Source organism: Ylistrum balloti, unplaced genomic scaffold (genome assembly GCF_031769215.1).
Source record: "Ylistrum balloti isolate Yb309-2 unplaced genomic scaffold, AGI_CSIRO_Ybal_v1 Utg369794, whole genome shotgun sequence".
Lineage (NCBI taxonomy): Eukaryota > Metazoa > Mollusca > Bivalvia > Pectinida > Pectinidae > Ylistrum > Ylistrum balloti.
In genome coordinates this window covers 500,510-513,237 of record NW_026781975.1, presented here as the reverse complement: position 1 = coordinate 513,237, position 12,728 = coordinate 500,510, and the positions used below count along the sequence as shown (strand labels likewise).

The 12,728-nt window shown below is 34.0% G+C and overlaps 2 protein-coding genes across 2 annotated transcripts; one reads left to right on the top strand and one right to left on the bottom strand.

The window, feature by feature from the left end:
* Positions 1-202: 202 nt before the first annotated feature.
* LOC132544376 (uncharacterized) lies at positions 203-3,393 on the top strand. The gene is made up of 2 exons (XM_060207961.1): positions 203-857; positions 3,086-3,393. Exons 1-2 carry the CDS (start codon positions 203-205, stop codon positions 3,391-3,393), a joined length of 963 nt encoding a protein of 320 aa, XP_060063944.1.
* A 180-nt stretch (positions 3,394-3,573) lies between these two features.
* On the bottom strand, positions 3,574-12,717 carry LOC132544375 (solute carrier family 23 member 2-like). The gene is made up of 6 exons (XM_060207960.1): positions 12,519-12,717; positions 10,500-10,753; positions 8,457-8,730; positions 5,172-5,267; positions 4,821-4,909; positions 3,574-3,744 (listed from the first exon to the last, which is right to left on the bottom strand). Exons 1-6 carry the CDS (start codon positions 12,715-12,717, stop codon positions 3,574-3,576), a joined length of 1,083 nt encoding a protein of 360 aa, XP_060063943.1.
* Positions 12,718-12,728: the final 11 nt, after the last annotated feature.

Here is a 12,728-nt window from a genome sequence, read left to right as displayed (position 1 = left end):
TAGGTTTATGGGGTATATGAACTGTAATATAACAAGAGCATTGTATGTATATATACGTAGCATCAATGTATAGTGTACACACCTGTGTTTCCGTAGCCTACAGTGATAGTGGTTGTTGATGCGTGTCCACAAAACAATGGATTTCTAATTATTGGTAGTTGATCTTTCGAATATCTACGTTCATGTACAGTCTGACATGAATATGGCGGCCGCCATGATGGATCCTACAGGTGTAGGGTTTTTGTTACAGGCTTCAGCCGTTATTGTCACGATTGTAGTCTTGTTTGTGATACAGATCACATTTGGAATGATAGCTTTTCGGTCAAGATGTCAGAATTTATTTACAATTTTATTGATATCCGCAGTAGGGCTATCTGTGCAAAGTGTTTTGATTATTGCTCTATTCAATAGTACAGACGGATGGAGAAATACTTTTCACGAAAGGCATATATACAATTGTGTGCCACGCAATTCCATTCAACAACATGAAGAAGGCCAAGACAATGCTGAATATATCGAGTATTGTGGGGATTTTCGTATGTTATCCCTCGTTCTATCAGTAGTACATTTTGTTGTTTTAATGGGACAGACACCATTAAACAATTCATTCACAGACAAACGAAAAATGCTGTATTGTGGAGGTATTGTATACTTCTGTATTGTTACCTGTATCATGGGCTGGGTTTATTGGCCACCAAACCGTGATATATCATTCACTACTATCATTGAATCTCTCCATCATGTCACTCTGCCGACCTGTTTACAAGCGGCGCGGGAACAGACTATTCCTGTTCTGATGGAAACATTGGGTATATACGTACCAGCGTTATGTATATTATCACTAACCGATGGAAAATGTGAGTATATTGCCAGCTTGTAAATCAGTTAAGGCTTTATAGCACTCAGTATACATGTATCAATGATATCATTCATACACATTAATGAAGCATTCGCCGTCCAGGTTTCTCTTATAGAAAATTGAACTCTCTATGTATGAATACGTTAATAAAGTACTCAATGTTGAAGTCTTTCAACAGAATAAACAGGGAATGATCAAGTAAATGTATATATAAACACAGTGATATCTACTCACTTAATTGTATTTTCATTAATGGAATTAAATATTACAGACAATAAACACTATTAAAAATCAAGGGAGCTTTTTGCCGTTGTACGTAGAGTGCCTCAGTTCACAGTTATACATACGATAATAAGAAATATCATCCTTATTTTACTCGGATATCCACACGCTGATTTCTTGAAGGTATCCTATTACAATAATATCATGTCAGGCCGATGTTTAAATAATTTTTTCCCAAAATAAAACAAAAAAGCAAAAGTAGTGAAAAATTCGCCATGACTCAGAATGTTTTATTTTGTTTCTTAGTATATGCAGAAACCAGTTGAGGATATATGTTTTTAAAGTGAATTTGTTTGTATATGTAGAGTATCACCTTCTATACGTATCGCAAAAGTATAACAATTAACTGTTCTGGCATAACGACTTAATAACAATTACTGTTAGGATATCCGACTTCATAATATTAAAAAAAAAATATGTACACTTTAGTGAAAGAGCCAGACCTACTCCTCGACCGATATTATTTTATATGAAAAAAAATCATGATTTTCTACTTTTCTCGGATAGCAAAAGTTCTGACTAACCCTGCAATACCGCAATTTTGAAGTAAATCGCTACCTATCTAACGTAATAAATAGTTTTAAAAAATAATTCGAAGCGACTCAGTGCTAATTCATGATTATGCGGGAAGTCCTGACTTCTGACGCATGTGCAAAGAACTGTAAATAAATATGCCGTCTTCCAACATGGCAGAACGCGTCCGAGGGAAGCGGGGAACAAAACATGTTTTGACGAAGTCTGAGGCGAAAAGAAGGAAGATGGCTGGTTCATACTCAGTATCTCTCTCTGTTTGGCTCTCTCGTGTAGTATCACTCTAAATCATATTCATAAATACTCTTATCATCGAATATATTCAGATAGATCCATTGCGCGATGATCTATATGTTCGTTACCGTATCGTAGCCCCCATTTGAGGGCCTCTTTGCAATGAATCTTAGTTTTTCTCGTAATCTGCACGTTTTTGTGTCATATCTAAACATTGAAAGATGTTATCAATACATACGTCAGATGATTCCCATACATATATAGAGAATTGATTGCATTTATCGGTAAAATCTCTTTACAAGCGATGTCACATCGACGTACTACTCCCCTCCTCCTCCATTTTGGTTTTGGTTCTGAACGCGTCTGAGCGTATCACGTGGCTTTTCCTCATCGATATTCATATCCTGGTGTTGATAAATGAGACTAATTCCGGCACCGATATCTCCGGTACCTTTTCAATTTCAAGTTCAAAACTTTATACAAGTCTTTATTTATATATTATCTATTAGTATACAACAACATTTCCAGTCAATAAAATATGAAAAAATATCTATAACGGAGTGGGTCTGGCTCTTTAACTTATTTACCAGATAATATTTCTTGAAATATACTAAAACGGGAATTGATGTGGAACGTTTAAATGGAACTTAATTAAGCCGTACCGATATCATCATTATCAACCTCGTCCTGTTAATAGTCACGGCCTCCTACTAATGTTGTTATGACGACAGTAATGCTATTGCCTAAAGATGGCCTCAAGGTGTTAAACAATGTATATAGGTAGTTATCTTGTTTATGTATCTACTTGTATGTTTATTTGATGTACAGAATTGGTTGTAAATTTACATATAATATATCAATAAATTTACAACAAGTAGTTTATTTATTATGCTTTACGAAAACTACCTTATATATATAACTAGATAATTGTGTATATTTTCTAAATAGACATATTAAAATTTTGCATTACTGTCTCCCATTAACTCATTTTTAATCAAGATTAATCAAGATAGCTTTCCATGAAGTGCATTAACTTGACATATTCTTGATCACAAGGTAATAACGTGACGTCACTAAGTGGCCATATTGACTTACGAGTCATCTATGATAACACCCATTTTAGTTTCTAGATTGTCATCATTTTTAAGAAGCTAATCAAATGATGTTATCTATTTTCAGGGCAGCAATGTGCTATATTCAAGAACTGTTTGACAGAAGATGGTACTCACTGTGACGTTTGTTGCGGTGCCAATGGACTTCTAAGTGACTGTTTTATGTTTTATGCATTAATTATGGTAATATTGAGACCTGCGTTATATATTTACTACTCTATCTATGATTCTCAAATAACGGAAATTTTTGTATTCGGTTGCAATTTGTTTATTCCCATAGTTTTGTCGATAAACGCAATACCATATTTAAACAGCATATTCATAAAAAGAAAACATTTGATATATGGCCATGAATCAAATATGTTCATAGTATGACTTTATTTATAACTATATCGCATGACAAAGGTCAAAGTGTATTTTTATAATTTCCTTACCAATAAGAACATTTATTAACGAACGTCATCGTATTGCCATATCATACAATTAAAATAATGCTTGATATGCGAAAAATATCATTATCAGTTGTAGATGATTGTTGCATAACAAGTTTGTTGATTATTTCTCTGTCAAATTAGCATTGGATTCACCAGATCTATTGGGGCATTCTAAGTGTCGAAGTTGAAATGGGTTCATATCTACGTCCATGTTAAGTAATCTTTGATCAGGATATTTTTCAGTGATGAGTTGAGTAATTCGTCCATCACAATTTTGTAAAGTTTCTGTCGTCTATGTGGTTGCAGTGTATATTATGTAAACATCACAAACATATGACCACAATAACAGAACTTTTAATTAAGTGAATTGTCTGGTAACACTACAACAATTACATAATTACAACGGATAAAATAGTTCCTGATATTAATTACTGTTAAATTATCTTCAGAAATGCTTAACTTTTGTGGCTTTCCAAATATATGCAATTTCCGTTGGTGCTTGATTTTGCGGATAAACTTCGCTCAACAAATCATCCATGTCAACTTGCATCTGTTTATCAGTTCGTGGATGCATAAATTCGTGAATATAGGTTATCTACGTATTCAACAGAAAGACATTCCCAACGAAAAACATTTGTTTTATTGTATTTAGTATTAAGCGATTATTTATTACAATGATACTGTATTAATATTGATCATGATCGACGCTCTATGGCGTTCAATCGTTTCTAATGATTTTTCTAATTTGAATATATAGCACCTTGGTGTAAATAATGTTTAAATGAAATTTGTTAAAAGCTCTGTATGTAAACTAAGATTGCAAATCCGTTTAATAATAATTTTCAGAAAACCGTACAGAACAAAGATGTGCTACAGCAACGCTATATTACTGTTCAAATTATCTTTAAAGAGGCATTTAAAAAATATATGAAATTCAGGGACAGCTATAGAAAGTGATTAACAATTGCTTTTTAAAATGAACTTGACTTTGAGAAATTACTAGTAGTCTGAAAACTGTTCTAAAACATACAATATTGGGACAGGCATGAGAACTAATTGATATAGGTCCTATGTATATCTGTTGAAGTCACATTTCTCTTAATACAGAGTAATGAATAGTACATTATAACTGATTGGTAATATCTACGTATTCAACAATTCTGAACTTAACTGCTTAAAACGTATTCAGTAATCAACAGCGACCGCAGCCAAGATATGTTTCTAAAAATCGGTGCATTTTCCATCACTGTATCTTGGTATAAATCCCTGAGAATTTTCCATCTAATGTTTGAATGTTGGAGAGATTGGAATATACTTTGTCAGTCTGTACCTTTTGAGCAGTCTCGTGATAACTGGTATGTTATATACATCTGTGTTTTCCTGGTAGTCTGGGGTATCGGTTTCTTCATCATTTAAATCATTCTTCCAAGCCAGTATCCCTCGATCCTCGCGCGTTCCTGAAAAATAAAAAGTCATTAGTATAAGGCATTACTGGGAATTTGTATAGCGGTTAACCCAGCAAAATTTCACCGATGTCGTTGCAACGATAAACTTGATAGTTTCTGGGGACAGTTGGATAATAATTATATATACAATGAAATCAATTGCGATGATAAAATCAGATTGATATTTCAATTTATTTGATATATACGATACGCTTTCTAAAGCATGAACTTTGGACTGAATAGGCTATGTATTTGATATTTATCACACTCTCACCCGGTAAGGTGTTATCGAGGAGGCATGCTGCCAATCCACCCATAAAGCTGGCGTTTGTCATCAGAATTTTCACTAGATAAGTTAACTGTTGTATACCTAATTAAAACAAAAGTTGACAAAAATAGCAACAATTTAGTGCAAATTAGTAAGATGACTAAAAGCTTCGGTAAAACTGTTTTAAACTTAAGGAATTCATCAATGACAAAGAAGCAAACTGTTGTTACCCATTGAAATTTATGACACTATGAATGACATTTGAACTTCGTAAAACTATAAATTTAAACTTCTTCAGCTTATAATTGTCCACCAAGGACCTATTTCTGTAATAGTCTATAACGACCAGTGTCTAGGCAAGAGGACACAAGTTACCATCAGTAATCAGTTATCAGTAATCAATGGGTACAAGGCAAAACGATATTTAATATCACTTTCTAAATAAATAATACTAAATACTTTATGCCATGACATATAATACATTTACGTTCATCAAACGCAATCTATATAGATTTGCCTTTGTTCATTTGCTTGTTTCTTTACTTTGTCGATCATTATACATATGTACTCCCAACTATTTTACTTGCACATTAATCAAACGCTTCCATCGCATATTATCACGGCATAAGTTTGGAAACAATAAAAAGTCTCCTCTCCTTCACAAAACAAGATTGTAGTATGCGTTTTTTATGAGTTGCGTCTATTACTTAAAAGTTTTTGTACATATTTCGGCGCTGTATGTTTAATGATTCTAAAATGATGCTAATAAAACTAATTTTTGATTGGTAAACCTTTATGATAAAATCATCGATATATGCACGAAGCGTCAATAGGTTGCCATGACAATTATTTTGACGCTAAACAAAACATGGCAACCACCTTATCACTCTGTTTAATCAGATGATCGACGTTGTCTATGGCATTATAATCTGACATCGAATAGCCGAATCTTGCTGTCGATCTTAGTGATCCGTCCCACGTTTCTCCTATTTGAGGTAGGTTAAACATAAGCATATATAATGAGAGAATGTCAAGAAATATGAGAGGTTTAATTTTCCCAAAACATAAAAAATGTCCTACACTGTCACATGATATTTTCTCTTACATTCACTGAAAGTTTTGTAAAGAATGATGAATAAATCCCATTTCAAATAACCGTGCTGTCAACTGCTGTGAAGTCCGAATCTCCTCGATCATGTTTAATTCTTTTATCTACGGTAAAGAAGAATTATATCTTTTCAGGTATGAACACTTGTAATTGATATGAATAAGCATTTTGACAGGTAACCACACAGACACATTTAAAGTCTTACAACTCAATAATCCTACCTCGAAACGTCATTATTGATTGAAATGAACGATTTGATAGGATGTGATAAAATTAGAGAAACGTTTATTAATATTAAAAATCCAATGCACTTCTGATTTTCAGTTTCTATTCATCTTCTAGAGAATACACGTCATTTGTACACTCGAGTTCGTCGAGTGTTAAAAACCAAAGTTTACGATTAGATACGTAAATGCATAAAAACCAACTTGTTACCCCATACGAAAACAAAAAAACAACCCAAAACATAAACCTACACTCCAATTCCATAAAACTAGGGCAAAATATGAACAAAAGAAATATTCTTGAGAAAGCACAAGGAGAATAGGGAGACCATGTCTTTCGGTAGAGTAAGCGTCTTCTGCTTCATCGACGATACGCGCCGTGTAAACCTGGTCAATTCAAGTAAGTAATGTCGCTTTCTCAAATGAGAACAAGAATTAAGTATGTACAGCTTTATACAGCACTAAGAAATATCATGAGATAACTATGACGACCATAGAACGTCCCTATAATTTGCAGCAACCTGCATTATTTAAAAATCAACTGCAATATTGTTAACACCATAAGCATGGATGTTGTTATCCAGAGATGGACAAATAATAAAGGGATTGAAATCATCATGTTTACTATGCAGCTTGGTGGAAAGATGTCCATGTTGATTTCGTTGTAGGAAAAGATCGAGATAAGCGGCTGACGTAGAAGAGTCTGCCGTGTTTTTTATTTCCACTTCAGGTGGGTATATACGATTGACATGGTCAAAACATTTCTTGTAACGTACAGACAAGACGTCATCAATATATCTAAAAGTGAAATTAAACGACTTTACAATGTCTTTGTAATCTGTTTTCATAAGCTCTTCAATAAATTCAGCCTCGTGTGAGATCAAAAACAAGTCAGCCAACAGAGGAGCACAGTTGGATCCCATATGTATGCCAATCGTCCATTTGAATATCTTACAACCAAACTCGATGAAAATGTTGTCAACTAGAAAGTCGATCATTTTTACTATTTCGTCACCCGTATAATATCGAGGAAACATCATTTATACATATGAAAAAAACACGAAAATATCAATATGTCAATATAATCATCATCCAAACTTTAACATGGGCAAGATATGAACAAAAGAACGATTTACGCGGCGACTCCTGAAAAAAGTACAAGGAAATTAAGACCAGGTGTTCTGGAAGAGTACGCGTCTTCTGCTTCATCGGTCAATCCAAGTAAGTTATGTCACGAGCTCAAATGAGAACAAGGTAAACAACAACGGAATCAACTGGCAAAGTAACGAGCGTCAAATACGTCCAGCTTCATGTCACACAAAGAAATGGTATTTTTCTCTATGAGATCACTATGTCGACCATAAAATGAACCATTAAAAATTAATATGTAAGATTAATCATTCCATAATTGTGCTAGACATAAGTAAGATATTTCTTCATAATGTATCTGCCTTTGTTAATTTATCACTGACATCTACTGTGAACAATTTTGTATTGACCAGTGGCCAGAGGCATTCTGTCGCTGTTGATCTACTACACATGTTCATGTATTAATTCGTTCCCTGAATATATAAGTCATTACCTAAAGCCTATCTAAGCAGTTTGTAGGAAGGTCAGTGTAACCTTACCTTGTAGTAAACAGCCGAATCTATTGCGATTTATGTGTGTAAGACCATAACTCCATAACTCAAATATTACTCAATCCTTGGTTACCTGTTAGTTAATATGTAATAGTACTTAATAAGTTTATTATAATGGCTAGTATAAATACAACCACTTTTCTAGCCAGTGTGTATCGGTTCCTGGAGGCTAGGCAGGAGAGAGGCTAGTCTCCACTGGCGGGACCCTCGCTCGCAAGAGTATCTCAACTCTAGTTTCAACTGATATCAACGTTTACCATTTTAAAGTGTTTGCATTACTTAAATTAACTAATGGAGGTGCATTCTATCTTAATCATACCTGTTTCCAACTTGTCCATGTTTTGCTTCGACCAAAGTGGGATCATTAGACCGCAGAGAAGGGACATTCCAATAACGACAAGGTTCCGCGTTGAATTAAGATTTACAAAGCTGAGGTTTGAGAAGATGATACCAAAGAACGACCCCGTCATTATGAAGGTGGTGCCACCAATTACTGGATATGGAATAGCAACAAAGCAAGCAGACAACTTCGCAATCATGGCCACCACCACCAATTGCACTCCAAACATCTGAAAAACTCGCAGGCTGCCAACCTGGAAAAAAGTCTTACTATTCATTGTCTTATAATTGAAGGCAATTCGATAAAATATGTGTATCATTTGATGTTTACCTCTCCTATCTCGCTGATTTGAAATGGGATTGTTTGATCACCACGCCTTTTCAGCAGATATATATCATCCTGTCGAATTATTGGTTGTTTTTCTACGTTTTCCAAACGTGGTCAGTCGGACACTGTTTCGCTTTCTTTATATTAAGTCATACATTCAGGTTCTTCAAGTCATACAGGAAAACTTCATTCAATGAGTTGAAGATAATATGCTTATCATTATCATTTTATGCACCTGATAGATTTGCAGTACATGGATTATACTTTCATGTTTGTCAGACTAGGCTGTTGTGGACGCATGCTTTTTGTATGCAGGGATTCGACAACCAGCATTATGGGGGTATATTTCAAGTGTGAATCTTCTCTACTAACAACACATGGTAGCAATAAAGGCGACATATCTAATCTGTAATGTATAGTTATGACAAAGCTTAGAGGTCCAGGTTTTTATCAAGATTCAGCATTAACGGGGCCCAGAGGTTTTAAAATGTTTATACTAGGTCGTTTGTAATATAGATAAGAATTTCTACAGAAACTGAGCAGTGGTAGACGTTAAACCATGAGTTTAAATATGTGACTAAGAAGTACATTATTAACTGAAAGTAAATATATAAGCAATGTCGTAATTTCAAAAAACAAATCGTTCGCCTGAAACACTATTTTAGGAAAATAAGCTATAAAAAAGGCTGAGTAATATACGGATAGAGGGGAGGTTATTGTATTAGATCAGTATGAAGCATGACAGTGACAGTACATCTGCAATACTGAAAATAAACTTGCAAAAACAATTTCATTTGAATAGTCACCTCATCATTTGCAGAAGAAACTGAATGCAATCTGATGGTAGTTTTGTACGGAGACACAGACGGGATATCCATTTATATTTTTTCTATTACGTACGTATGTAAAAATATTTAGCTTTTATGACGTGTTAACAGGATAGAAAAATATACACACTGGACATTATTATATGTCCACTTAACGTGAACACATTTCGCTATCTTTACTTTGTACGCACGTAATATTACCTGTTTTACGCCCCCACGTCATAGAAAAATATACCCATTTGTTCATCCACACTGATGTCTTTCAAAAATAAAAAAAAAATGTCTATTTCGAATTCCATATCGACATATTATTTTGAAAGTGAAAAAAACACTGTAAGCCTCTACTTAAAGAATATTACTTTTAATAATGTTCATCAAAATCCATTACTAGAACATGGATGTTTATATATACTATTTCATACCAACGTTCATGTCGTCATATATCATGATCAGTTTTATTGATCCCCGTAATTGGTGATTTTTTTGGGTTGTAATCATTGACTTTTATTTTTGGATTAAAGACATCAGCAAGGATCCAAGAAATCATTTTTAAGCAATGAATACTATTTGTTACATTTGTATTGAGACAGTTAAATTTGTTTTCGTGGTACTCTTCTTCCACAAACTTATAAATGAAATGATAATCAGTCAAAATTGCTCTTTCAGAAAAGTTAGATTTTGTAATTATTTAGTCAGGAAATACCATAATATGCATGATTTTACGATATATAATATGAATAAATCTAAATTGTAGAACGTGAAAAGGCTGATGATGATATCGCATTACTAGAGAGTGGAAATTCGGAAAGAATATTATTCATCTAAATATACTCAAAGCATTTATTGCACTGAAACTATAAATATATACCTTCGTCACTCCAATGATCCCAATGTTTCCACCGTATGTCGTAGTTGCATGGCCCACACCGAAACTTCCCGCTAAAAAGCTGAAGAAACCCTCTGTGGCAAGACCTCTGGTAATAGCATGGAAAGGTGGAGGTGGCGCATTGACTACTTTGGCGCATGCATAATAATCCGCAATCGAGTCCAAAATTGAAATTAATGTCGGTATCAAATATGTGATGAATATACCAACGCTGATTGTAGGGGAGCCAAACTGTCCTGATATATATATAAAAAAATAGTTGGTTACCATAGAGGCATGGAGTAAATATCTTTTTATCTAGACAAATATATAAAATTAGCGATGTGGGTATTGAAAGACAATGGATATATATACTTTGCCATTGTTATAAGAAGTTAGAGGTGATGCAACAAATGCTTCGCCGCAATATCATCTTTAAATGAAATGCCATAATATGCAAGTTAATTACTATCAGATATATTAATTATATGAATTCGATATACCGCCACTGATTAGACCGAAAGGCATGTTGATACTTTACCTGGATAAGGGAGGTAGAACCACGGAGAAGTCACTATATCACTACCGGCAGAATCAATCCTTGCACGGAAATCTAGACTATTTACATCATTACTGAAGACATTCGTTAGTGTTAAAATTGTGGATATAAACAAACCAGCGACGATACCAAGTAGTACCTAGTTAACAAAAATAATTCTGACAAGTAAACATTTGTGTATATTAGTCAACTCTTTCATAAAGAAAAAAGTCACATGATTCCAGTTCTTAACACATGTAGTTTCTTGATTAAATAATCTATTATACACAAAGAAAACATAACTGACTCAGATCTTAAATTTCTTATGGCGTTTATACATCCACAGTTAAAGTGATTATAAGCACAGGAAACTGTAAATTTATATTTTTGATAGCATTAACATTTGTGATGATGTTGATACTATCACGTCATTTGATTAACATTTATGATTAGCAATATTGTCTGTAACATTTCAGCAGTCTCCTTTCTATTTCATTAATTGTCACTAATTTTGTCCAATCAGGTTACTCAATTAAATGGAAAATTTAATATATTTCAGATATATGAAAAGTGATTAACGAATACTTGTGTAAACGTACGGAAAGAACCTTGTGTATAGGATAACGCAATAATATAAAGCCACCATTCTTTCTCCAAATTGGTATAGGCATAGTCTTTTCGCCTAGGTACATTGAAAACACTAAAGTGGACAGCACTGTTCTGTAAATAGAGTTAATATGGTAGAAAATCAAAAGTTGGAATTCAAGTTGTATATCTTCATGCCAATAATTTCGAAAATTGAAATGTTATGTTTCAATACTTCATGGTGTTCTAACATTTTGAATCTTGGTTTTTATGTTATCCGTCTAGTTACACAAAACATGACAGTGCATGGCGGCATTCTACTATATTACATTTGTGTATCAACAACGATGAATTAAGATCAGCACTACGGAAAAATTCTATAAAATAAAACTGACGAATTCCAGATGTTATATATACTTATTAAATCATGGGTTTAATGTCATTTATGAATGTTCCACATTTATTTTATTTCTTTGTTATGTTGACTAAGTTTATAGATGGAATTATATCATGGTTGTGGTTATGTTATGTATGAACGGATGCTAACCGTTTGGAAGGAGGTGATAGGTCTAGGGATGCAGTAATTTGATGCTATTTTTAGCATGCCATATAAGTAAAGGGCACTGACCACCACTGGTCAGAGACCTTTCGGACATTATGGAGGAACAAGGTCAGTAGCATCTTTCATTTAAATGATTTGCTGTCAAAGTTTATTGACATTGCGACCATGTCATTATATACATGAACTGGTATATGTCTAGTACGCCGTCGATAGAAAAGTTGCATAATACCAACTTTTGTAACAGATAGACCGCTGAAAAGCCACTCGACAATCGACATTAAGTCGTTAACTACGGAGACCTTGACATCGTTAAAACGCACACAGTCTAAATCGTTACCTCCGATTTGTAGCAAAACCAAATCCGGCCGTATGAGTCGTAACTGATAAGATATTGTGCGTTTGCCTCCACTTTTGCCAATACACTGCACATCAATATCCTTTGGATTGTTATCAAATCCTAGGTTTGACAATGAACCCTCGAGCGCGCGGTCAAGGCGTTTTACAAAACTATGTCCCACTATTGCAACATATGTCATATTGGAGGAAC